Source organism: Staurois parvus, unplaced genomic scaffold (genome assembly GCF_062004578.1).
Source record: "Staurois parvus isolate SC_StPar_1 unplaced genomic scaffold, SC_StPar_1.0 ptg000287l, whole genome shotgun sequence".
Taxonomy (NCBI): domain Eukaryota; kingdom Metazoa; phylum Chordata; class Amphibia; order Anura; family Ranidae; genus Staurois; species Staurois parvus.
Window position 1 is genome coordinate 18766091 of NW_028318083.1, and position 27658 is coordinate 18793748.

General features: G+C 42.1%; 1 protein-coding gene across 2 annotated transcripts in view; it reads right to left on the reverse strand.

Moving 5' to 3' along the window:
- Nucleotides 1-27658, reverse strand: part of CAP2 (cyclase associated actin cytoskeleton regulatory protein 2) — a 195172-nt gene that overhangs the window by 26053 nt on the left and 141461 nt on the right. For both annotated transcript variants that reach the window (XM_089682282.1, XM_089682283.1), the window contains exons 7-9: nt 27070-27175; nt 4579-4768; nt 2048-2214 (exon numbers count right to left, since the gene is read on the reverse strand). In XM_089682282.1, coding sequence (XP_089538408.1) covers nt 2048-2214; nt 4579-4768; nt 27070-27175 — 463 coding nt within the window. The remainder of the gene's footprint in view (nt 1-2047; nt 2215-4578; nt 4769-27069; nt 27176-27658) is intronic.

A 27658-nucleotide genomic window follows, 5' to 3' on the forward strand; every position in this document is an offset into this window, starting at 1 on the left:
GCCCAGAGTGTAAGTTTATCATTCTGGTGGGAAGCAAGGGAGCAGTAAAACTGTGTCTCAGCCACCAGTGTGAAGCAGCCCTAAAGGTTGACATCAGATGTCAGTAGGTATTGGCTTGACTGCCAAACATACAGTATTTTATTTATCCCATAACACCAATTGTGCTGAAAGATAATTTTTCTAAATACTTGCCATTTACCAACCGGGGGGCTGACATACCACACTAATATAAATGAACATTGAGGTATAGAACATACATTTTCGATCTGGCAAAGTGACAGCTGCCTATTGACACTGACTCAAGATTAGCTATCATGCATTAGACTGAGTCTGATCTCTTACTATCCTTTTAAGAGATTTTCTAAAGTGTTGGAGATCTGTGAAGTCAAATAATGGAAGCTCTCTTTTTCTTTCATAATATGTTTCCTCCAGTCAGAGTCACATGAGCTATGAATGCAAGATTTGATGACTGCATGCTTTTCCATCATTGGATGCTCCAGCTGTGACATCTGCCTGGCTATAAGCACTTTCTAACACTCCACTGGCCTCATTGAGCATGCCTGACACATATTTAGCTAGATTTACTAAAGGCAAATAGGATGTTCACTTTGCAACAAAACTTGTGCTTTGTATGGGAACAGGCCCCAGATCTTAGTGAATGTTTGCAATGAATACCCAATCACGTACAAGTCAAATTAAAATGCAGAACATTTGCTTTCCTATGACTGGATGATGGAAGTCAGCAGAGCTTCACCATAGTTCACTAAGATCTGGGACAAATTCTCTTACAAAGTGCAGCTTCCTTTGCAAAGTGAACATCCTATTTACCATTAGTAAATCTACTCCATAGTGTTTTGCAGTGTGGGTCCAGCCTGTGATATGACTTTTCCCCAAATACAGTCTATTTGCATTGGTCCGATACACCTCGTACTGAGTCAGAGCTCCCAATTAGTGGGGAACATGACCTTTGCTGATTGCAGAGCTATACCAACACACCCCCTGACTCAATAAGGGGTGTGTTCGACCTCTGCAATGAAATCCCACATAGAACAAGGTTCCCACTCTGCAGCTGCTTGCAGAGGACAGGTTTTTCAACTCTATGGTTGATTTAGAAAGAATTTGAACTGTAAGACATTGAACACCTTTTGTTTTGATGCACCTGGAATGTAATTCACTGATGTAAATTAAGAGTTCAGCTTGACTGTTCTAATAATAATAAAAATAATTTTACTAGGACCAAATGTGCTTGGTCACTTCAGATGTTTTTCATCTTCCTCCATTTACTTTCACTCTTTGTACTGCAAGACACCCTTTATTTCTAAATGTGCAAAACACGCTTACATCAAGATGAAGCAGTCTTCAAGTTTGTAACCACAAATAGTGACTTTCCACTCTCCATTTCTTTCCCTCCAGCTCTAGCAGAGGAGGACAAGACTGGGGTGGTGCCTTCGAGAGCTAGAACTGGAACTCTTTTGGGGGATGGGGCTTGTACTCCTTGCCCACGTAGTTTAGGGTTCTTGTGGGTTTTCTGGTCATCAGAAACATGTTTTCCCCAAATACAGTCTATTTGCATCAGTCCGATATGCCTCATACCAAGTCAGAGCTCCCAATTAGTGGGGAACATGACCTTTGCTTATTGCAGAGCTATACCAACACACCCCCTGACTCAGTATGGGTGTGTTGGACCTCTGCAATGAAATCTCACATAGAACAAGGTTCCCACTCCACAGCTGCTTGCAGAGGACAGGTTTTTCAACTCTATGGTTGATCTAGAAAGAAATCGAATTGTAAGACATTGAACACCTTTTGTTTTGATGCACCTGGAATGTAATTCACTGATGTAAATTAAGAGTTCAGTTTGACTGTTCTAATAATAATAATAATTTTACTAGGACTAAATGTGCTTGGTCACTTCGAATGTTTTTCATCTTCGTCCATTTACTTTCACTCTTTGTACTGCATGACACCCTTTATTTCTAAATGTGCAATACACGCTTACATCAAGATGAAGCAGTCTTCAAGTTTGTAACCACAAATAGTGACTTACCACTCTCCATTTCTTTCCCTCCAGCTCTAGCAGAGGAGGATAAGACTGTGGTGGTGCCTTCGGAGAGCTAGAGCTGGAGCTCTTTGTGGGGGATCGGGCTGCTACTCCTTGCCCACGTAGTCTAGGGTTCTTGTGGGTTTTCTGGTCATCAGAAACATGTTTAAGACCTGAAAAATGTTACCAATATACAGAGTGCATAACCGATATGTATTGCATATGCTTTTACATGCATGTTTTGTTTTATTAGTTAGGTTACATAGATAAAAATGAATCTAGCAGAGTGATTGGATCTGCAACCCCTAGAGCAGCCTTTCTCAACCAGGGTGCTCAGGCACCCTGGGGGTGCCTTGAGGTTTCTTCAGGGGTGCCTTGGCAAAATGTCCAAAAATTGCCCAAAGTCAGCGGGTGGTGCAAGCCTGCCTTTTAGTTACACAAAGCCATAGGTTTTCATTGTGCACCATTACGGCCTTCCAGCTGCCGGTGTCCTGACAACCAATTACATCATCAGTTGATAAGGAGGATGTCAGCTGCCTGCACAGCATCCTAGTTTGATCCTCTCCTGCCTCTCTCCACCAGTGCTGGGGTCACATTAGCTCAGTGATTTAGAAAAACTGAGGGAGAAGAGAAACACTGGATTACTACTCAGTACCAGTGTGCAGAAGTGTATTCGCTTTGGAAGAATAAATCACCTCTAATGTTGGATGTCCCACATGTGTGGATGTTGCTGCGTTACATAAAACTATTAGCATAGTTTTTTTACATTTAAGCATGGGGTGCCCTTTTAAAATTCTGGACAGTCTAGAAGCACCCCATTTTAGAATTGGGGTTCCTCAAGACTGTCCATAATTTTAAAGGGTTCCTCAAGACTGTCCATAATTTTAAATGGTGCCTTGACTGAAAAAAACTTGGGAAACACTGCCCTAGAGCAGGGGTGGGCAACTGTGGCCCTCCAGCTGTTGTAGAACTACAAGTCCCATGAGGTATTGCAAAACTGACAGTTACAAGCATGACTCCCAAAGGCAGAGGCATGATGGGACTTGTAGTTCACCAACAGCTGGAGGGCCACAGTTGCGCACCCGTGCCCTAGAGGGATCAAGGAAAATAAGTATTTGCAAATGTATTATTTAAAGTTATTAATATAAAGTTTACATGAAGGACTTCTTTTCTGAATGATATTATTACTTGCATTTTGTCCCAAAATATCATGGTCACACGTAATGTAAAGACAGCTACATTATTCATATAGTGACTCTTTGTATGCCAAACAGTGAACACAGCATCCTTTTTAAACAGCTGCTGTAAGAAAAGTAATTTTAAGATAAATCACACAATTAATTGATTACCTGAAGAGTAGGGGGATTGGAGAAGGTGAGGTGTAGAGCCACAGACCCCAGGGGCCTCTGAGATTTAATTTCATGTGTCATAAATGTACATTCATTTTATGCCTGTGTTTTGTTTATTTTAGAAAGAAATTTGGATTATTTAACCACTTCCGGCCTGCAGTCATGACCCTGGTATCTTTTTTTTCCCAGTCAGCGATGTAAAAGCGAGCAGCTGAACAGCCACTGGATCATTTTTACATGGGGCAGAAGGGTGCCCCCTCCCCTTTGTCCCGCTGCCTTCCAGGGTTCTCCCATTCTACTGGGGAACCCGGGATTGAAGCCGGTGATTGTGCCAACTTACCATATAGATGACCAAAAACTGGAAGCTCCCCAATCATCTCTATGGTTTAACAAACTAGAAGTGATGAGCATTTGAATGCTTCTGGTTCCACTCAGATGTAAACAAGCCATTACCAGCTTGTGAAAGCATCTGATCAAACTGATCTCGGTTTGATCTGATGCTTTTAAGGGCACAGGAGAGATCTGGAGTCTAATAAACCCCAGATGTCACAGAAAATTATACCTGTCACTGCCCATGCTATCACGAGGGATATTGTTCATCCATTGTGACTGCAATAAAAGTGATAAAATAAAATTTAAAGAGACAATGTAAAAAAAAAGTAAAATTTAAAAAAATTCCACACACATATGTAAATGGTGTTAGCACCACACATATGAGGTATCACCACAAAGTTATAGCAAGAGCAATATTTCTAGCACTCGACCTCCTGTGTAACCCTAAACTGGTAATCTGTAAGGGCTTTAAAAGTGTCACCTATGGAGATTTTTAAGTACCATAGTTGGTGCCGTTCCACGGGTGTATGCAAATAAATTCTTTAAAAATCATACAATGTGATTTCCTGAATTTTTTTTTTTAATTCTGTCTCTCAGAGTGGGAATGCACCTACAATGCGAATTTCAGACCCCTCCATGATTTCTAAGTGGGAGAACTTGCAAAATCACGGGGTGTTCAAATACTTCTGTTCCTCACTGTAAGTACAAAAAAGATCTGTATCCAAAGAAATTGATATTCCTATGGACGCCTCATTTTCCTTTTTAGTTTATTTAGCACAAAACAGCTGTTATTTATGTTCTAAGATTCCAATAATTGCCTGCCACCAACACACATGCTTTTATCTCTTTGTTTACCTTTTGTAATGGCTTCTCCTTGGTTGAGTTGGGCAAAGAGTGCGGATCGATCCTGAGACATATCATCTTTGGATTTATTAAATATATCTAGACTCGGAGGAGGTCCTGGAGGTGGCGGAGGAGGTGGTGGTGGTGGGTAACATGATCCTGATGTTGCATTATTGTGCTGAGGTTCTCCTTTTGAGGATAGCTGTAAAAATATGTAACGAAATGTATGGATTATGCATGTAAGTTACTACAAACATGTTAAATGCAACTCCTTATTGTACAGTATATATCCCTTTTTGCAACCAGTCATGGTGTTCTCATCTAGTATCTACAATCTAGTATAGGGTTGCTTGGGGATGGGGAATTGACAGGGAACAGCAAGGAAGAAAGTGTGCTCTTTTCAGGTACAGAGAGGAATTGATATAGAGATACAGCACAGTGTATAACATACAGTGCATACAGGAGGGTAGAGAATGATGGCACAGGCTAGAGTAGTGGTGGGAAATGTAGTAAATATAGAGGCTCTCAACTGCAGCCCTCAAAATCCAAGGAGGCTCACATAATAGTTCAGATTGGCTACATGACAAGGTGGGAGTTTTAATTTAGGACAGCTTTTGTTCCCCTATGCAGGAACCAGAAAGCAGTGTAAACTGTCAATACAACAAACACTAAGATAATATCAAAATGTATCTAATTTATTAACAAATGTATATATTGTAGCTTCTTTTTTTAGGCTTTTTTATTCATGCAGGGAACCATAGTTGTCTGAATACTGAATTTCCAAAAGTCTTCTGCTCTTCATCTCCATTCTATGGAGATTTACAGAAGAAAGATAACATTATTAAGTTCAACTCACAGGAAGTGAAGAGGACAGCAAGCATTTTCTGTACTTGCAGAACATTTTCTTGACTGCAGGCACCACATCTACGGCCTGGCAAACTGCAGTACATTACATTTTAAGTCTTGGGTTTACATATGCCTCAATTGGGGTTTGCACATACAGTAGGGTTTTTAAAATAATACAATATATCATTTGAGGCCTGGGCATTAAAGTGGACCTGAATTTAAAAAGTAAAAAAATTGCTATGTTATAGGGAACATCTAAAAAAGTTAATTGCCTCCAAGCAGTACAATAGAAAATTAAATTTTTCCTGCAACCCCTCCTAAAAAATAGCAGCTCACTTCTCCAGATCTCAATCCAATAGAGCATCTGTGCGATGTGTTGGAAAAACAAGTCTGATCTAAGGAGACTCCACCTCACAACTCATAGAACTTAAAGGATCTGCTACTAATGGCTTGGTGGCAGATACCACAGCATATCTTCAGCAGTCTAGTGGCATCCAATTACAGGTACTTATATAGTACCAATTTACACAGTGCTTTACATATATGTTGTACATTCACATCAATCCTAACGCTCAAGGAGTGTAAATTGTGCATACTCCAGGCAGGTAGTGCAATGGTTGGGATTTGAATCAACAACCCTAGTGCTGTCAGACGGACGTACTAACCACTTAGCTACTCAATGATAGGTGGGTGGTCATAAAGTTATGTCTGATTAGTGTGTATTACATGTGTTAATGATATGTTTTACAGGGAGGTTTCACTTTCAGAATAAATGAAGAACAAATGACACAAATACTATAAAGCCCGGCATATGTGGCTAGGTAACAAATGCTTTGCTAATCTCTGCATGGACACATGGCGTGGGGTAGAGAACACTAAATATCCGATGTCATCTCTGGAGAACAGGTGGATTGTCACACAGACACTGATCTTTTGTGAAGGTGCTCCTTCTGTAAATGTAGATGTTTGTTCTATTCAGGGCACTCTTATAGCCACCTGTCCATGATGTGCTTTCATGTATAGAATTTACAAGACGAAGCAGCTGATGTTCAGGCACTTTGGATGTCACTGAAAGGGGAGAGCTCTTTCTTATGTATCTCAGCAAACACATCTGTTTATATAGGTCTCATGCTCTGTGGCTTTGTTTAAATGCATATTAACAGGATACCTGCTCACTTCAACATGTGTATCTGCCAGAGCCAGCCCTCGTGATCTCATAATTCCACAGCAGAAGTAGTGAGTGTGACTTGAGACTATGCATGGTGCCAACATCCCAGTACACAATACAAATAGAAAGAGAAACAGGGGACTTTAAGGGCACAGCATATTACAAACAAACAAATAAAATTAGCACAGCTTTATTGTTATCAGATTAAAGCGGTTGTCCTGTCTCCTCTGAAAAAAATAAAAGTCTGCAGTTACAAAAATTGTAGTTTATGACTTTTGAAAAACAGCCACTCACCTGTCCCATGATCCAGCATTGTGTTCACCCAGGCTGGGTTCACCGGCTGTCCTCTGTCCCTGGTGCCAGCATTTTGACTGTGGCCATCCAGCTGTGATTGTGGCTTCACAGCCGGGTGCCCATTGCACATGTGCAACATTGTAAATGGTCCCACAGTCTTCTGGGACCTTTCACGTGTCCCAGAATGCTGTAGGGAGGCAGGCAGAAGGGGAACTTTTGCTTTCGATCGACGAGGCGGTAGGCGCGGAAGTGGGAGTGGGTACTTGTCAAAATTGGGTACCCACTCCCCAAAGGTGCCAATTCTTCACCGTGAGCAGGGGAACAGACCCTAAAGCAGAACTTCTACTACTTTGTGGAGCTCTGCTTTAAAATCATACAATTAAAGAAATGCGCAGGCTGAATGATGAATCAACACCCTATATTACTGTAATTAAAGCTAATGTGTTTATATACAAACAATTGGATGTCAAACATTTATAGTGTGCCCAAATACCGACACGTTTTCAGTCTTGCTCTTCCTCAGGAACCCTGATGATAATAAGGTTGTGTTAACCACTTTACCACCGCCCTATAGCAGAAATACTGCTACAGGGTGGCAAGGGCGCGCAAAATCATATATGTGATTTTGTATTTCTGGGTAGGGGGCGCGCTCGAGCCGTGCCACCATTCGTGACCTCGGCTGTCAATCGCCAGGTCCCAGTTGGTGATTACTCGCTGGTACACGGCGATCGCCGAGTAATACCGACAGGGGGAGAGAACTGTTTGGAAACAATACAGTTCTCTCCCCCGTGAGCTCCTGCACACTGCATGATATGGCTTTGCATAGTAGAGACATACAAAGCAGTATGCTTACAGTGGAAAGCACAGAAACAGCCCCATAATAAAACACACACAGCACACAGTTAATTATTTGATCGCCCCTTCCTGCCCAGTGCAATTAGTACAGTGTCAGTGCTTTTTATTAGCACTGATCACTGTATTGGTGTCACTGGGGATGTCAGTGACACCAAGTCAGTTCCCCCCCCAGTGTTAGAATGCCCATCGCAGTCCTGCAGTCCTGCTGTAAGTCGCTAATTGCCACCATTACTAGTAAAACATTTTTTTTTTAATTTCCAGCATATATGCTGCCAATTGTAAATGCTATAATGTTCACGTAAACCAATTAATTTACACGTATTGGGATTTTTTTTAGAAAAGACATTTAGCAGAATACATTTTGCTCTAAATTTATGACGAAATTTGATGTTTTTAAATTTTGTTATTGGACATGTTTAATAGCAAAAAAATCAAAAATATTTTTCTCAAAATTGTCGGTCTTATTTTGTTTATAGCGCAAAAAAGAAAAACTGCACAGGCAATCAAATACCACCGAAAGCTCTATTTGTAAGAAAAAAGGACGGAAATTTAATTTGGGTACTTCGTTGCCTGACCGTGCAACTGTCAGTCAAAGTAACGCAGTGCCGTAATGGAAAAAAATGGCCTGGTCAGGAAGGGGGGTAAATCCTCTGGAGGGCAAGTGGTTAATTTTATCTATTTGGTTGTTTTTAATATGAGGTGTTGTTAAAGTCCCTTACACCAGCTGTTTTTCTTTCTATTTATAATTCCACAGCAATGTATGATTATGCATGACTATGGACTATTACCTTATATCCTTGTTATTTGTTTCTCACAGTTAAATACAGAACTAGCCTAATATTAGCTGCCATTTTTTTTCATCAATATTGATTTACTGAAAATGTTCAATAACTCATTCCCTTATAGGTACTCTAGTTATAAGCGAATATTTAACTAATCTATTCATAGATATTGTATAGTATATAATAAAATTGTATATCTATAGTATTTTCAGCCAATTTTGAGCTCCGCTTATTTACCTCCTCCCCCCTCCACTGCCATGTTTGGCACCTTTTGGGGGGGAACGGGTACTCGTTTTTGACAGGTACCCGCTCCCACTTCCGGCTCAGTACGCCGCGGCAAAGTGAGCCAGAGGTTTGGCCCCCTCCTCCCTCCCGCAGTCTCATGGGAACTTCCACAGGTCCCCGGAGACTGCCGGTCCAATTAGAAGGCACAGCACGATTCGCGCATGTGCAGTGGGCACCAGGCTGTGAAGCCGCAAGCTGTCACAGCCTGGTGCCCACAGCTGAGATGCCGGCACCGTGGAGAAGGGGAGAAGGGACAGCGCGGATGAGAACATTGCTGGACCCCGGGACAGGTAAGTGTGTGTTTATTAAAAGTCAGCAGCTCCAGTTTTTGTAGCTGTTGACTTTTAATAAACACAAAAACGGCTGGAACTCCGCTTTAATGCTGAGATATCAATACTTAAAATTCTTAATACATTCAAGCCTGAGACCATCCAAATTCTTATGAGCGATTTTAAGTTCTGATGAAGGGGGCTCTTAAAAATGGCCAAAAATGTGCTGGATTGTCATACTGCTGTTTTATGATGAAATAAATCCTCATTGGTCCCTCATCATTTGGTCTGATGTTCCTGTTTTTTTTCTGCACCTCATTTACATTGTTTTTCTGTACTGAATTAGACAAGACTGAATTAGCATACGTAGTTGCTAACATATTCCCATTTTTAGGGACACTTTTTTTTCTGTACGTCCAGAAAGGTGGTAAGGGCAGAGTAACATTTTTATTATGGGCGGGGCATTCAATTGTGGGCGTGGGTCAACATTGATCGAGAAAATGTGTCGCACTTTGCGCAGCATGGCCAAAAATGAGCGTGGTTTCAAGTACACTAAATATTGGGCATGGCTTAAAGGGGTGTGGCTAAATAGAGTCTGAGATGACTTACATAGTGGAGAATGTTAAATAGGGAATATACTGTAGGTAGGGCAGTGTACAGGGGTCAGTAGTATATAGGGTAGTGTACACAAGTCAGTAGTATATAGGGCAGTGTACCAGTGGTGTATTTTGGTTTTGTACTGCCCTCGGCAAGGCTAAAATTGGGCACCCCCCATCTAAATTTGTCCCATCCCTTCATGTTTAAGATTCACCCCTTCATATTCCACATCTGCACCCCCTTCTGAGCACCTTGTCCACCTCTGCACCCCCTTCTAAGCACCTGTTACATCACTGCACCCCCTCCCATACTACAAACACACATAATACATTCACATACACACACACTACATACACACATACTACATTCACACATGCTACATACACATATGCTAGGAGGGGCCGGGTGCGATTATTTGTGAGGCTGGCCACACCCCCTGCCACCCATTCACGCTGCAAAGCCTCATAGGGTATCAGAGTGCCGGGACAGAGCTGCTGGGGGAGGAGGGAGGGGGAGTGATCTATCCTCACGTCTCTCAATGTGTTCCTCTGTGTGCCGGTATCCACCTGAGCGGCAATGTAAACAGTACACAGAGCAGAACTGTGGCACCGGCTGCCCGGCAAAGGGGATACACTATCCGGGAATATTTCCAGCCCGTGACGAAGAACGGCCGTGACAGGGCTTTAACCACTTGCCTCCAGAGGATTTATCCCCCTTCCTGACCAGGCCATTTTTTGCAATACAGCGCTGCATTACTTTAACTGACAATTGCGTGGTCATGCAACGCTGTACATAAATGAAATGTTCTTTTTTCCCCACAAATAGCCCTTTCTTTAGGTGGTATTTAATCACCTGTGCAGTTTTTATTTTGTGCTATAAACATAAACTTGTAAACTTCAAATTAAATAAAACTGGCTCATGACAATTAAGGCTGGGCTTCTATCTTAGGGTATAATCACACAGGTGTTAAACACTGCCTTTAACACACCAATATTAATGCACATTTCAGATGTGTTGCACCCGTGTTCAAGTTGTGTCAATGATCCTCAAACTCCCTCTGTGCTGCTTTTTTTTTGCTCATCCTGAGCACTCTGAAAACTTTGCAAATACATCTTAAACCTGCTATAGGTTCGATAATAGTATGTATAAAGAACAATACAACAAACATCAATAGACATGGTTGCAAAACTCAAATGCATGCAAATATCTAGCTTCATCCTCTCCCCATTTTAAAGTCAATGAAGAGAATTTCTAGGTGGTCGGAGAGCAGCTAAAATACAGACAAACTATCTCTTTTTTTAGGGAGTGTGCATGCGCCTCCCTACCCACGCCACCATTGGTAGCTACAGCTGTTGATCACCGGGTCCCTGCCGGAGATTCCCCACCGGCACCTGGCAATTGCCGACGAACACTGACAGGGTAGAGGTTTGTATGTAAACAACACAGATCTCTACCCTGTCAGCACCAGCATGCTGCTTTGTATTGCTCTGCACAGCACAGCAATACAAAGCAGCATGTCTCCCAAGTAAAACACAAACATCACAGTTAGTAAAACAGCACACAGTTAACCCTTTGATCGCTCCAGATGTTAACCCCTTCCTGCCCAGTGTCATTAGTACAGTGTCAGTGTTTTTTATTAGCACTGATCACTGTATTAGTGTCACTGGGATGTCAGTGACAGTTAGTAAGTTCCCCCCCGGTGTCAGAATGCCCTCTGCAGTCCAGCTATAAATCGCTGATTGCCACCATTACTAATATAAAAAAATTAAAAATTCCAGTATATATACCGCCATTTGTAGACACTATAACATTCACAAAAACAAATTAATTTACACGTATTGGGATTTTTTTTTTTTACCAAAGACACCATAGACAAATGCCACCAAAAGAAAGCTCTATTTGTGGGAAAAAAGGACATACATTTTATTTGGGTGCAGCGTTGCATGACCAGGGGCGGACTGACCATTTGGAAACTCGGGCACTGCTTGAGGGCCTGGAGTCAATAGGGGGCCCCATGAGATGCCCCTGGCACCTTTTTCATAGGCTTTTTTGAGTTTGGCCAAGGAAACAGGGGCCCCATGAGTTGTCAGTCTGCATGACCTGTGCATGACCACGCAATTGTCAGTTAAAGTAGTGCAGCACCGCATCACAAAAAATTGCCTGGTCAGGAAGGGGAGTAAAACTTCTGGAGGGCAAGTGGTTAAAGTGCCAGGAAGACACTATGAGCTTTGGAGCACCATTGATCTACCTCCAGAGGAAATCAACCTTTTTTGTTTGAAGAAGAGGAAACATTACTTATATAAATAGTGTTGCACTAACTCATATATACATAATAGTCTATAAAAAGTTCAAATGTGATAGATCAATCAAAATATGAAATATAAATTAGAAAACAATATATGAAGTGCTTGAATGGTGAAAAATCAATAAAGTGCTTAAATGGTGAAAAATCAATACGATGTGCTCCGGACAAATGAAGTCTTTTCAAAAAACACAGTGCTCCACCTTGACTTAGTGTTCCTCCACCTAAAAATATATAGATGGACGCTCACCCCATACCGTGGACCTATAAATTAAAGGTCAACCAAGCATGGTAATTCCAAAAAGATGCTCTAGATGGCAGCAGAGAGCTGATGACAGGCACCCCTTCAATAACTGTATATATGGGACTCTTCTGGCTAAACTCCACATATCACGTGACAGAAGCAGTAACAGATTGATCTAAAATTTAAAACTCCCGCTCTATAAACAGCCGGAAATGACATCACTAGGCTCCGTCCAGGGGTGCCTGTCATCAGCTCTCTGCTGCCATCTAGAGCATCTTTTTGGTATTACCATGCTTGGTTGACTTGTTTTAATTTATAGGTACCAATGGTGGCGTGGGTAGGGTGGCGCATGTGCGCTCCCTACCCGGAAATGCAAAATCACACACACACTTATATATATATTTATATATATATATACGTGATTTTGCGCAACCCTGCCACCCTGTAGCAGTAATTCTGCTATAGGGCGGTCAGGAAGCATGTGAGTATAAGGTGAAGAGCTGGCAACTCATTCTCTCAATAAAAGTACTTTATTAATAAAGTGTACAGTGTGCAAGTTACAGCATCTTATGTGTTTTGGTAAAAAAACATGAATAAGCTGCTGTAACTTGCACACAGTACCCTTTATTAATAAAGTACTTCTGTCTGGAAAACAAGTTGCTGGCTCTGCACCTTATGCTCTCATGCTTCCTCTTCTTCCCTTTTTCCATTCCAGTTATAGAAAGCGGGGTAAGGCCTTGTGCACACAGGTGGCAAAAAGAGATGGTTTGGCTGCATTTTTAGTGAAGTCAAGGTGGAGCAATGTGTTTCTTCAAAAGACTCTATGGGGTTTATTTACTAAAGCTGGAGAGTCCAAAATCAGACTCCCTTCTGCATAGAAACCAATCAGCTTCTAACCTCAGCTTGTTCAATGAAGCTTTGGCAATGAAACCTGGAAGCTGATTGGTTTCTATGCAGAAGGCAGTCTGATTTTGGACTCTCCAGCTTTAGTAAATAAACCCCCATTTGTCCGGAGCACATCGTATTGATTTTTCACCATTTAAGCACTTTATTGATTTTTCACCATTCAACCACTTTAATGATTTTTCACCATTCAAGCACTTTATATATTTTTTCTAATTTATATTTCATATTTTGATTGAACTATCACATTTGAACTTTTTATGGACTATTATGTATATATGAGATAGCGCAACACTATATATGTTTTATGTTTTAAGTGTGGGATCACCTTTTAAGTGTTATTTCCACGGCTCAATTTTATTACCTCATTCACAAGTTTGATAGCGCACATTGGTTGTTACACCCTCACTTCTGATTACACCAACACAAGCATCATAATGATTATTATTATTATATAGGATTTATATAGCGCCAACAGTTTGCGCAGCATCTTACAATATAAAGGGGGACATTACAATACATTTCAGTACAGAAGGAATGGGGGGCCCAACTCGTGGAGCTTACAATCTAAGTGTTTCACATGCACATGTTTCTGATGTAGTACTGCTTAGACCTTGAAGAAGGGGACATTCCCCGAAAGCTTGTCCTCAAAATTGTATGTTAGTGCAAATAAAAAAAAGTATCACGGACAGTACTCAATTGTTTTTGATGTTTTAAAGAATTCCTACAAACATTGGGTGTAATTACTAATAAGGGATGCGGTGAGGCTATGGTTCACACTTGACCCAGATGAACTTATGATGTGTTTTTTCTTTTTTTTAAAGGGTTTTTAACAGTTCAGAAAAAAAACCATATGTATTCTGTTACCAAGCCCTATACTGCTTGATAAGTCTTCAACATATGCCTTTTATGTGGCACGTGCTTAAAGGCATTCAATGGCAGCAGTTGTTCAGTGGATTATAAAGGCACTGTAAGTGTTTTCAGATTACAAGTTCGATGGTCAATGTATCCAGCATTAAAAGGCCCTTCTTGTTAGGCTGTGAAACAGCTGTTGTTGGGCTTCTTCCTCTCTGCACACAGCAGCCCCCCTAGTGCAACAACCCACAATTCAAAAACACTACTGGCAATTGCCTTTTGACAGGTGCTACTGCAATGAAAGGAACAGTTGCTTTGTACAGCTGCTGGTGTCTTAGAAAGGTCAACTATGGTAACAAATTGTAACTGTTCATCCAGAGTAGATTTTCCATCATTGCTTTGTAAAGCTTTCCAGGTTGGGATGAGCACACACTGAAACCTGAAATAACTCTCATGTAGCATATCTTTCTTGAAGCATTTGAAAAGCCAGTCTATAACTAAACAATGGTCTAAAAATATATCTCAGTAACAGACCTGGTTGGAATGTTTTAACCATTTGCCCTCGTGAGGATTTACCCCCTTTCCTGACCAGGTCATTTTTTTTGCGTTACAGAGCTACGTTATTTTAACTAACAATTGTGCGGTCATGCAACACTGCACCCAAATTAAGTTTCTTTACTATTTTTCCCATGAATTGACCTTTCTTTTGGTGGTATTTGATCGCCTGTGCGGTTTTTATTTTTTGCGCTATAAAAAAAAATAAGACCAACAATTTTGAGAAAAAAAAATATTTTTGACTTTTTGCTATTAAACATGCCCAGTAAAAAAAATTAAAAAAATAAAATTTCGTCATGAATTTAGAGCAAAATGTATTCTTCTAGATGTGTTTGCTAAAAAAAATCTCAATACGTGTAAATTAATTGGTTTATGTGAAAGTTATAGCGTTTACAAATGGCGGTATATATGCTGGGATTTTTTGTTAATTTTTACTAGTAATGGCGGCGATCAGTGACTTATAGCGGGACTGCGGTGGACATTCTGATACTGGAGGGAACTGACTTGATGTCACTGACATCCCCAGTGACACCAATACAGTGATCAGTGCAAAAAAAAAAAGCACTGACACTGTACTACTGGCACTGGGCATGAAGGGGTTAACATGAGGGGCGATCAAAGGGTTAACTGTCTGCAGGGAGTGGTTTACTAGGGGGAGGTGTAAGTGTGTTTCACTGTGATCAAACTGCTCTGGATGATTGTACTGTGTGCAGCCTTCCAGAGCAGTGTGCCCAAGCTGACGGAGGAGAACTGTTAGTAAACAAAATAGTCCTCCTCCCCGTCAGAGATCTTCGGAAATCACCAGGAGCCAACGAATAATTAGCAGCCAGGACCTGGTGATTGACAGACGTGGCCGCTCGCAGCTGCGCGGGTAGTGCGCGCTTGTGGCTCACGAGCGCCACCTACCCGGTAATGCAAAATCACGTATATAGTATTTCTGCTATAGGGCGGACAGGAAGCGGTTAAAGAGGCCCTGTCATCAGGAGGAACTTCTTTTGAATCCTTTTATAGATAAAGCAACACTGGTGCATAATAGTGTTCCTACGTTCTGCTTGTAGTTACGAGAAATGTACATTTCTTAAAGTCCACCTGAACTTTCAGTTTAAATCAGCTATATACATTTCAGGTATGGGTGTGGCTGCAGGGGTCAAAATTGTGACCCGGACCCATGCTGCATGCCTCCTGTACGCCTGGATAGGAGGAGCGGTGGGGACAGCTGCATATAGAGGAATTGATTTCTCTATTTTTCTCCTCCAGAAGTTGAATGCCTGCAAGAGGGAGAGGAGGAGAAGCGGGGATTCAGCAGCTGCAGGAGGAAAATGGAGAGATTGATTCCTCTGTATGCAGCTGTCTCCACTGCTCCTATGCAGATTCTTTCTGCTGGCCCCCCATGCTCTCTGCCCCCCTCTGTACTCTCCAGCCCCCCCCCACCCCCCGCACCTCTGCTGGGTTCCCCTCTCCCCTCTCCAACCAGCTGCTGCGGGGGATCTGTGAGGATGGAGAGCAGGGAAAGGGGCTGGTAAAGGTGAAATTTACCGGCCTCTTCCTTTTCTGAATGGAGAGTCAGCGATCTGTACCGATCACTGACTCTGCCCGTTCATAACTGAAACATAGTAAACTAGGTTTCTATGCTTCAGTTTATGCATGAACAGGAAGCTCTGTACAGAACTATTCCTGTTCATTCATTATGTGCAGCTAAGGCTGCAGAAATGGAGTTTGAGGGCTGTGTCTTCAATCTCCTTTCTCTGTCCCAAAGGTGAAACATCAGAGGTTTTATTAGACCACTGATATTTCACCAAAGCCCCCAACAGGGCTTCTAAAAAAACCTGCAAAAATACATTTTTAATACATTAAAATACATTTTAAAAATACATATTGTAGAATAAAATATTAACTTGCAACCAGGCCCTGACATTCCACCACTGGGCTCGGAGGGGAGGGCCCCAGCTAGCGGTTAGGGGGGTCCTTCATGGTTTGATTCTTGAAGGTTCTAGTTACGCCACTGATTTCAAGCAAAGCAAAAGTGAGCAAAGCTTTACAGATTATTTTCTTCCGAAAGTAGCAAAACCTGCATAGAAAAGCCTGACTCCTGCCAGCAGACTGTAGAGAAAAACCCTTGCTCTCTGTGTTGAAGCAGTGGTCTCTCTACAGAGGTCGGACACATGCTCTGCTGAGTCAGAGCTGGAGCTTTCCATACAAAAAAGAGCATGAACTTTGTTGAATGGAGAGCTCTAGCTCTGACTCAGCAGGGGGCATAAGACCTCTGCTGAAGAATCACAGCCTCCACACAAAAAACAATCTTTTTCTCCAGTATGCTGGCAGGGAGCAAGCATATTTAACCACTTGCCCTCCAGAGGATTTACCCCCCTTCCTGACCAGGCCTTTTTTTGCAATACAGCGCTGCGTTACTGTAACTAAAAATTGCGTGGTCATGCAACGCTGCACCCAAATTAAATTTATGTCCTTTTTTTCCCCACAAATAGAGCTTTCTTTTGGTGATATTTGATCACCTCTGCGTGGTTTTTTTTTTGGCGCTATAAACAAAAAAAGACCGACAATTTTGAGAAAAAAAACCCAATATTTTTGACTTTCTGCTATTAAACATGTCCAGTAAAAAAATGTAAAAAATCAAATTTTGTCATAAATTTATGCCAAAATGTATTCTGCTCCATGTCTTTGCTAAAAAAAATCCCAATATGTGTAAATTAATTGGTTTACATGAAAGCTATAGCGTTTACAAATGGCAGTATATATACTGGAATTTTTTTAACATTTTTTTTTTACTAGTACTGGCGGCGATCAGCGACTTATAGCGGGATTGTGGGACTGCGGCGGGCATTGTCACTGGGGTAACTGACTTGGTGTCACTGACATCTCCAGTGACACCATTCAGTGATCAGTGCTAATAAAAAGCACTGACACTGTACTATTGGCACCGAGCAGGAAGGGGTTAAAATCTGGGGCAATCAAAGGGTTAACTGTGTGCTGTGTGTGTGCTTTACACTGTAAGCACGCTGCTTTTTATGGCAATACTATGCAGAGCCATAAAAAGCAGTGTGCAAGAGCTGACAGGGGAGAGATCTGTGTTATTTATACACAGGTCTCTCCCCTGCCGGTAATACTTGTAGATCACCAGGTGCCAGCGAGGAATCACAAGGCCAACCAAGGCCGCGAATGGCTACCCGAGACTGCAAATTCACGCATATATATATATATATATATATACACGTGATTTTGCACACCCTTGCTGCCCTGTAGCAGTATTTTTGCTATAGGGCGGCATGGAAGCGGTTAATCAGGCTTTAGCTTTCTGAAGGAAACAAATTTGCATACCTTTTGTTTTGAGGCAACTGGAATGCATTTACCTGGTTTAAACTAAAAGTGCATTTGGGCTTTAAGAATCTAACACTTTCAGGGAGGGCTTTGCTGCTGCCCCCAAATCCTCCTATCTCCTGTCTGCTATGTCATCAGCCTTGCTCAGAATCCTTCAATGAGGATGCCAGTGGGAGAGCAAGTGCAAGCTATATATGCTCTTTCACATGATAGGACTTCAAAACCGTACCAGTATTTTCAGTTTGTAAACAGTTCCTGTCTTGTGACATTCATTGATCTAAATCTTGTCAGCATTACAATGCAAAGTCACTGAGTGCATGTTCCTGGCAGCTGGCAATATGCAATGGTAAATTGTAGACTGACAGCTCCAAAGGTGCTACAAATCTGCTGCCACCAGAAACAAGATGGAGCATACTGTGTTATTTTCCCATCCAAAGTATAGGACACTTTGGGGGGGTCAATCTAAGACTAAAAACAACAGGTATGTTGATAAAATGCAAAACAAAAAAGTAAGAGGTAACAGCGTGCTGCACTACTAAGTGACTGATATGTGGAAAAATGAATGACATAAACTATATAAAAATATATCACTCAACCAGGTGTAAACATAACATAAATTTTTAGGTGGTGCAAAAAATGCCAAGTGACAGCGCCAGCCGCAGGAAATCGGCTATGAAGTGCTAGTGACACAGGTGAATAAAACAATCACTATTATATACAAAGAGTGACTCAATCCCAAAATAGACGATCAAAAATACTTCATAAGTGATAATGCGAGCCGCACTTATGAAGTATTTTTGATCGTCTATTTTGGGATTGAGTCACTCTTTTAGTTATTGTTTTATTCACCTGTATCACTAGCACTTCATAGCCGATTTCCTGCGGCTGGCACTGTCACTTGGCATTTTTTGCACCACCTTACAAATTTATGTTATGTTTACGCCTGGTTGAGTGATATATTATTATTATTCAGTATTTATATAGCGCCAACAGTTTGCTCAGCGCTGTACATTACAATGGGAGACAGTACGCGAGACAGTACAGTAACAATACAATACACGAGGGGTTCGAGGGCCCTGCTCCTTGGAGCTTACAATCTAGGAGGGAGGGGATAGTGGTACAGGAGGAAATAGCTGTGGGGGATGGAGTGGTAGGAGGAGTGGAGGGGATCGGCAATTAGGTGAGGGCGGGGTAGGCTTCCCTGAAGAGATGCGTTTTCAGGGTGCGCCTAAAGGTGAGGAGGGTAGGTGACAGTCTGATGGATTGGGGTAGTGAATTCCAGAGGATGAAGGAAGCCCTGGAGAAGTCTTGGAGATGGGCATGGGAGGAGGAGACCAGGGAACTAGAGAGTAGGAGGTCTTGTGAGGAGCGGAGAGTACGTTTTGGGTGGTATTTGGATATCAGCTCGGTGATGTAGTTTGGGGCAGTGTTATGAACAGCTTTGTACGTCAATGTTAGCAATTTGAATTTTATGCGCTGGGCAATCGGAAGCCAGTGGAGTGATTGGCAGAGGGGGGTGGCGGATACGGAGCGGTTAGTAAGGTGGATGAGTCTGGCCGCAGAATTCAGGATAGACTGAAGTGGGAATAGTCTCTGATGAGGTAAGCCGGTGAGGAGGGAGTTACAGTAGTCAAGTCGTGATATTATAAGGGAGTGAATGAGTTGCTTTGTAGTTTCTGGGGTTAGGAACGGACATATTTTGGAGATGTTGCGGAGGTGGAGTCTACATGAATTTGTCAGCGATTGGACCTGGGGCTGGAAGGACAGATTGGAGTCTAGAATGGCACCTAGTACTCTGGCTTGCGGGGTGGGGCTGATGGTGGCGTTGTTGGTCGTGATGGAGATGTCGGGAAGGGGGGCACGGGCTGGGGAGAACACTAGGAACTCGGTTTTGGAAAGGTTTAGTTTGAGGAAGTGGAGTGACATCCAGTCCGATATGTCGTTCAGTAGGCTAGTGATTCGGGAGGAGACTCGGGTGAGGCAAGGGGTATCTAGTTTATGTCATGCATTTTTCCACATATCAGTCACTTAGTAGCGCAGCACCCTGTTACCTATTATTTGTCACTATTTGGAATATAGTTAGGTGTTTGTGGCCACTTTGTTTGGTCCTTTTTTGGTGTCACTTGGGGTAGGAAGGTAGCGCAGGAGGATCATCTCTATGCAAAACAAAAAAGTGCCTTCTGCAGTGAGGTTGAGGTCATTTTAAAGGACATTTGTACTGAGTGAAAAACTGAGGCAGCCATTTGTTTAATTCTTTCTCAAAAGGCTAGTTGTCATGCTGATCCAATGGTTTCAATATCAGTCACTGAGCTGGCATAAGTAAGCAGATTAGGAGTTGTGACTTCCTAATGAATCAGCTGATTGCACGCTTGTTTCAGGGCCGTGACTCACAGTACGAAAGCCAGAGATAGTCAACAAGCATTTTCAGAAGCAGGTTGTTAATAGCAATTTTCATTTTCCTCTCAAGTCTCCTTCAATTTAGGCCAGTTAGTGAAGTGTATTTGCTGTCTTTGCATATCTCTAGAACTATTAAACTACTTTTAAAGTATTGTTTTACTATTTTAATGTGATTTCTTTTTTACTTTGTGTGCAATGTGTTTCTGAGGACAAGTTATTTCTGCTTGGCTGCTTTCCCCAATGAATCAATGCTTTTTAAAAAGCTGACATAAAAATAGCACCCTGATGTTCGGAAGCTTACACAGAGAGCTGTATTAAGAACGCAGACACGCAGGACCATTACTAAGCATTAGCACATGTGATAGTCAAGGCTTGTTCGCACCAGAGCTGTTTTCCTAGGCAAAGTCAAGAGAACATGACCCATACTGTTTGCAATGCCACCACACATAACCTGTTTATATGTATGTATGTATATATATATATATATATATATATATATATATTGCCAAAAGTATTGGGACACCCCTTCAAATCATTGGATTCAGGAGTTCCAATCGCCTCAATGGCCACAGGTGTATAAAATCAAGCACCTAGGTATGCAGACTGCTTTTACTAACATTTGTGAAAAAATGGGTCGCTCTCAAGAGCACCCTCCTAGTTTATCTAGGAGGAGCAAGATCCTAATGGTTAGACAAGACCTGAGTAGCAACTCAGTTGCAATAGCCAGAAGGGTCAAATTGTGGTTAGGAGCTGAGAGGCTCTGCAGGCCAGCCCCTCTGGAATTTCCCCCTGCTCTGAGGCTTTTGGAGGAAGGCCTTGGAGGCAGTGGGTGGATCTGAAGAGTGGCTGGCTGCACTCAGAAGGCTTGGCAAGAGGCTGGACACCCTTAAAAGTGTTAGAGCCTGTTCAGTAGCAGGAGAGTGTGTTGGGAGAGGTGTAGAGAGTTGGAGGAAGATGTGAGGCTGGATGAAGAAGGTTGCCAGGAGGCCTAGTGAGATGAGGCCTGCCTGCGAGCCTGGAGCTGGAAAGGCGTAAATCTTGGAGTTCACTGGCCTCCTGAGCAAGGACCACCTGCCTGGCAGGGAAGGAGCAGCCCAGCTGATAGGCCTTGTAGCAGCAGCCAACCTGCAAGCATACATGAGAGAATCTGAGTGAGTACATCCTGAGTGATGCACCCCCTGGGCGGATAGGGGAAGGAGCACTCTGGTAGGAAACCAGATTATCCCCCTACTAGTGACAGTTCACCTATTTAAAGGGACAGGAGCCAGATCCCCTGCTCAGGAAAAGACCTCCAGATTGCTGGGTGAAGAGGAGCATTTCGTCTAGGGTCTAGGGTGGTACATCAAGGAGATGCTGGCTAACTCTCCAACAGAGCCTGTGGTGCATATGAGAGGCTTGTGAATAGTTCCAGGAAGTTTGTCCTCAGTTATCAGTTCCCTTGGGCATCCTATACACCCCTTACCCTATCCCAGTTCTAAATCCCCTCAATAAACAACAAAACAAAAGCTCAAGGACTGGTTTCTGACTGTGAATGCAAGCTCGTGTGGAGAATGCAGATTGCCTGGCTGTGCTGGACTATAGATGGACCCAAATTCATCAGCAACCCCTAAGGGGTTAGTGCTACACGTGGTACCGTGATAGGTTGCCATCTGTGCAATAAGTCTATCTGTGAAATTTCTTTGCTACTAAATATTATGCAGTCAACTGTTAGTGGTATTATAACAAAGTGGAAACAACTGGGAACCACAGCAACTCAGCCACAAAGTAGTAGGCCACGTAAAATGACAGAGCGGGGTCAGTGCATGCTGAAGCGCACAGTGAGCAGAAGTCACCAACTGTCTGCAGAGTCAATAGCTGAAGACCTCCAACCAGCATACCAAGACATTTTGGACAATTTCATGCTCCCAACTTTGTAGGAACAGTTTGGGATGGCCCCTTCCTGTTCCAACATGACTGTGCACCAATGCACAAAGCAAGACCCATAAAGATATGGATGAGCGAGTTTGGGGTGGAGGAACTTGACTGACCTGCACATAATCCTGACCTCAACCTGATAGAACACCTTTGGCATGAATTAGAGCGGAGACTGCGAGCCAGGCCTTCTCATCCGACATCAGTGCCTGACCTCACAAATTCCCATAAATACACTCCAGATGCAGTGGTGTAAAGCACGTCGCCACTGGACTCTATAGAGCAGTGGAGATATGTTCTCTGGAGTGACAAATCACGCTTCTCTGTCTGGCAATCCAATGGACGTGTCTGAGTTGGCAATTGCCAGGAGAACGGTACTTGCCTGACTGCATTGTGCCAAGTGTAAAGTTTGGTGAAGAGATTATAGTGTGGGGTTATTTTCAGGGGATACCTGACCTCAACCCAATAGGATAGATGAATTAGAGTAGAGACTGTGAGCCAGGCCTTCACATCAAACATTAGTGCCTGGCCTCACAAATGCACTTCTGGAAGAATGATCAAACATTCCCATAGACACATTCCTAAACCTTGTGGACAGCCTTCCCAGAAGAGTTGAAGCTGTTATAGCTGCAAAGGGTGGGCCAACTCAATATTGAACCCTACGGACTAAGACTGGGAGGCCAATAAAGTTCATGTGTGTGTAAAGGCAGGCGTCCCAATACTTTTGGCAATATGGTGTATATTTTTACTGGTAGTGATACATGACCACACTGCACTTTTGTAATATTGAAATAGGAAAAAGAACAAACTTTCTGATAAAGAAGAAATGAAAATACCAGTACAAACACGCCACAGAAGCATCTTTTTTGGAAAGCATACATCTGAGATGATCTTTCTTATTTACCACAATTTTTTGGAAATGAAAAATCATGTCGGTATTAAAGTGGTTAAAGCATGGTGGTTTCTATGAAATTAAAACATGGTGCTTGGTAATGGTACATTAGGTACAGTACATCATTATAATGAAGAGGTAAAACAGAGGCAGAAAGAGGTGAAGAGGTCTCTTACAATGTGAAGCTAGAGGGGGTTAATGTGCAGATATATGCAGGATAAGGGAGGTGAAGGCATTAAGTCAGAGACAGGATGGAGATCAGATGTACAGCTAACACTCTGACCCAGGGGCAGACTGACCATTTGGAAACTCGGGCACTGCCCGAGGGCCTGGGGTCAGTAGGGGGCCCCATGAGATGCCCCTGGTACCTTTTTCATAGGCTTTTTTGAGTTTGGGCAAGGACACAGGGGCCCCATGATCCCCTATTGCCCGGGGAGCCCCATGAGTAGTCAGTCTGCCCCTGCTCAGACCAGAGCAGGGAGTGGGGTTAAAGGGTTAACAAAACAAATCCACAATAAGTTAAATCCCTAACTTTTAGGCCTGGTTCACACTAGTGCAATTTCAGATGCGACTTGAGTCGCACGGAATTGCATGACTATGGAAATCACATTGCTTTCAATGGTGTCTGTTCACATTAACTTACCACGGCACAACTTTGGAAAAGGTTTCTGCACTACTCTGGTGCAATTCCAGTGTGCTGCAGGCCCCATATAATATGCAAACCACTGCAGAGTAACATCAAAGTAGGATCAAAGAAGCATTCAAGTGGCACTACATAATTGTACTGAAAATTGGATCAAAATTGTATTGAAGCAGTGTGAACTGAGCCTTAATCTGCTGCTGCCTCTGTTCTTCTGAAAAATGAATGATTCATTAATTTATGATTTTCTCCTTCCATTCCTGTAAGAGAATGGGACAGGCTTTCAAATGTAAATGGTACAGTGTTTACATTTGTGAATGCTGTGATTGGTCATCACAGTGATCACAAGGTTGCTTGATTGGCTCAGTACTCTAATCTGAGGGGGCTGAAAAGGACTCAGATCACAGCCATTCACAGGCACACTAGCCATACGTGTATCATTTCTGCAGTGCTGTTTATAAGCAGCACATCAGAAATACATGTCCACCCTTTCACCATTCTAAAACGTATGGTAGTAGTAAATTATTTTAAGTCATATTCCAAATGAATGCAGCTAGATATTTATTAAGAAGTCATTAAATGTATTTATTTAAATTTATTTTTTTATGCAACAGAGGGCTCCAAGGGCCACATGTGGCCCTTGGAGCCCTCGGTTGTGGCCCTTGACCTCAAACCAGGGTAGCGCACTTCTTTTATGTCCTGCGGGTTTTGCACACTTTCTGAAAGCATACCAAAACTCCTAAATGCAGTACACCACATCTGCAAGATATAGTAGAAGTCTATGGCAAAGCGCAGCTAACTCGCAGAAAAGCCACAGGTGCACTGCAACCGAGATGTGGGTAAACCGCAGCACATCAGTTTGAAAGCAGCCTTATAGGGAGCTCAGGACATTAAGGACTTGTTTACATTTGCAGTTTGGGGGTGGTAAAACCCCATAGTTGAGGCATGTTATTACCACACACCTCAACCACTGGTGAAGCATCAGTGGTCGCCATGGCAACCCCACCCCATGCTCCAGGGGGCCCGTGCAGCCTCCTTGTCACATTCTATTTTACACTTGGACAGGAGGAGCAGCAGGGGTGGCATATACAGGAACGGATCCTCTCCATTTTCCTCAACTGCTGAAAGTCAGCTTCTACTTCTCTTCCTTCCGCCGGCATTCAGTGGCAGCAGGAGGAAAATGTTCATTATGCTATTCAAAATAAAACATTCGGAATTTTGAACCATTTAATTTTATTGTGGCCCTCAACCGTTTACCAAATCATTCAAGTGGCCCTTGCTCTTCAAAACGTTGAGCACCCCTGCTCTGTGCAACAGCCGCGGGAGCAGAAAAGAGGAATACTATATAGTGTCACTTGTGATTCTTCTGGGGCTGTGAACATCACATATGAGATGGTGGCACCCAGCAGGAGTCCCAGGACTTCTGAATGCTCACACAAAGGAAGCTTTTACAGGTAAACCAGTTGCATAAAATATTTTAAATACACATATAACCTTATGGGAAGACTTTTCCTGAAATAAATGGCCTGGCAGCAGGGTCTTTTTTAACAATACCCCCAAATCAAAACCTATACTCAAAGAAAATTAAGGCTGCCTTTGCTGACCTCTCCTTCTGAAAATGCTTGTTGCCTGACTAAAATGCTATTCCAATGGCTTTGATACTTTCAAAAGTCAAGGGAGGAAAAAGAAAAATCACTGAAATGTTAAAAAGCAATATAAACATTTACACATGGCAAAATTATTATTATTTATGGTTATATCAACAGGTGGAAGCAGCATGTGAATCCTTTTAACCCGCTCCTATACTGTTGCCCTTCATAAACGGCGCCCGCCATTTTACCCTGTGTGCACTCCCTGGGAGTGCGCGACACCGCGATCCAGTGCCCGCTGTGTTCTCCGGACACAGCGGAACACCGATCCCTGTACGGGACCTCTGTGTGAGGTCTGGATCATGTGATCACTGATTGGCCAATCAGTGATCACATGGATAGTAGTAAGCAAGATGTCACTTCTGACATCATTGCTTACTATGCGTGAAATCTGTGAATGATCACAGAGATCACATGGTACAAGGCTATTCATAACAGCCTTGTACCATGTGACAAGCTGTGACCAATCACAGCTCTCACAGTATTTCTCAATGGCTGCAAGAATGCAGCCAGAGAGAAGGAGAAATTATTGCTTTTACAGTCTTTATGGGTGTAAAAGCAATCAGTGTAAAAAAAAAACAAAAAACTTCATCACCCCCCACAAGTAGTACAGTGTCACTATGGTGACACTATACTGCTAGGGTGACAGTATGTTAAAAAAAACATAAATAATAATAATATAAAAAAATAAATAAAAATGTAACAACATTTTTTTTTTTTTAAATTATAATTTTTGGTTATAAACTAATTTGGGTTATTGTTTTTACTAAAAAGATAACTGAATACATTTTGGCCAAGATTTATGAAGAAAGATTGTTTATTTGCAAAATTTTATAAGAAAAACACTTTTTTTCAAAATTTTTGGACTTTTTTCATTTATATAGCAAAAAAATTAAAAATCCCAGTGGTGAATAAATACCACCAAAAGAAATCTCTATCTGTCTCAAAAAAATTATAAAAATTTTGTTTGCGTACAGTGTTGCATGACCACGCAATTGTCATTCAAAGTGTAACAGCGCTGAAAGCTGAACATTGGCCTGGACAGGAAGGGGGTGAAAATGTCCGGACTTGAAGTGGTTAACGAAGGGGCTATGTTGCCCTGAAAGGCATAGGTGGAGCCACATACTGTACATCCTCAAGCTGTCAGCGTTTGCCTATTTTTGGGTAAATCTACCTGGATATTTTCTGACTGTTAGTGTGTCCCAGCATTTCCTTTTATACAGGGGTCTGCTATCTGCCTTCGAATGAGTGGTGAAGGGCTGCTTCTCTGTTAAGGGTTTGAAGAATCGGAGGACTTCTTTCTGTTGATACACATATGAGTTTGCCATTTGTCAGTGCAATTTATTGGTTTATATTGTTTTATTAATAAGGTGAATTCTGTCCGATCCCACATGCTTTTTCCTGCCCTCTGATGTGTTTCATTGCTTATGAATATGTTAGCCTGCAAGGATAGGCAGCATGATGACTATCTTATACCAGTGAGCACATTTTACGTGAAGAGTATACTGACTTGTTCAGTTCAGGTTTCTTTTAACACTTTGCAGTTGAATAATGAAATTAATGCTGTTGACATAAGACAAAAAAATCAAATAATAAATTCCTGCATGTCCATGGACATAACATGAAATGCCTTGCAATTCTGAAGCAACAATCACATTTCAAATTAACAGACATTCAAGAAACATTAATTCTGTGTAGTTTACAAATGAATTGGGTATGTACTTACTGCATGGCCCCATGAGGTCCCTGTTGTATGATATTCCTTAATGTATGCTTGCAGCTGATTCCAAATATTCAGGTAAGATTTTACCCAGTCAACATGGCGCACATCACTTAAAGCAAAAAGACCAAATGTTACTCTCCAGGAGCACATTGAGAGAAAACATTAAACAGATAAAAAAAATTGCCGCGGTGAGCAAGAATTGGCCAAACCAACACACTTCATCGTCGTGTTGTACAATTCTAATATACAGCTCTGGGGAAGTTATTTACAATACATGGGAAGGAATACATAGTTCACACTCACAAATGTCTTCAACAATTTTCTCTGCCAGTAAAGCAGTCTTCTTTTATTTCTGCCAGAAGACAAATTACTCAAGATATTTTTCTGAGCTGTGTGCGGTCTCCTGGGATTACCATTAAAGCGGTTGTTAATAACTGCATTAGATAAAGTGTTTTATGCTGAATATGAAATGATTTTCATTTCTAGCAAAAAATATTATTATGAATACCCTAAAATTTGTACTGAACTTCCATGTTGGCTTTTTCCTAATACCGTTAGAGGGTTTACCTGACATTGAACTAAGTCTATTCTA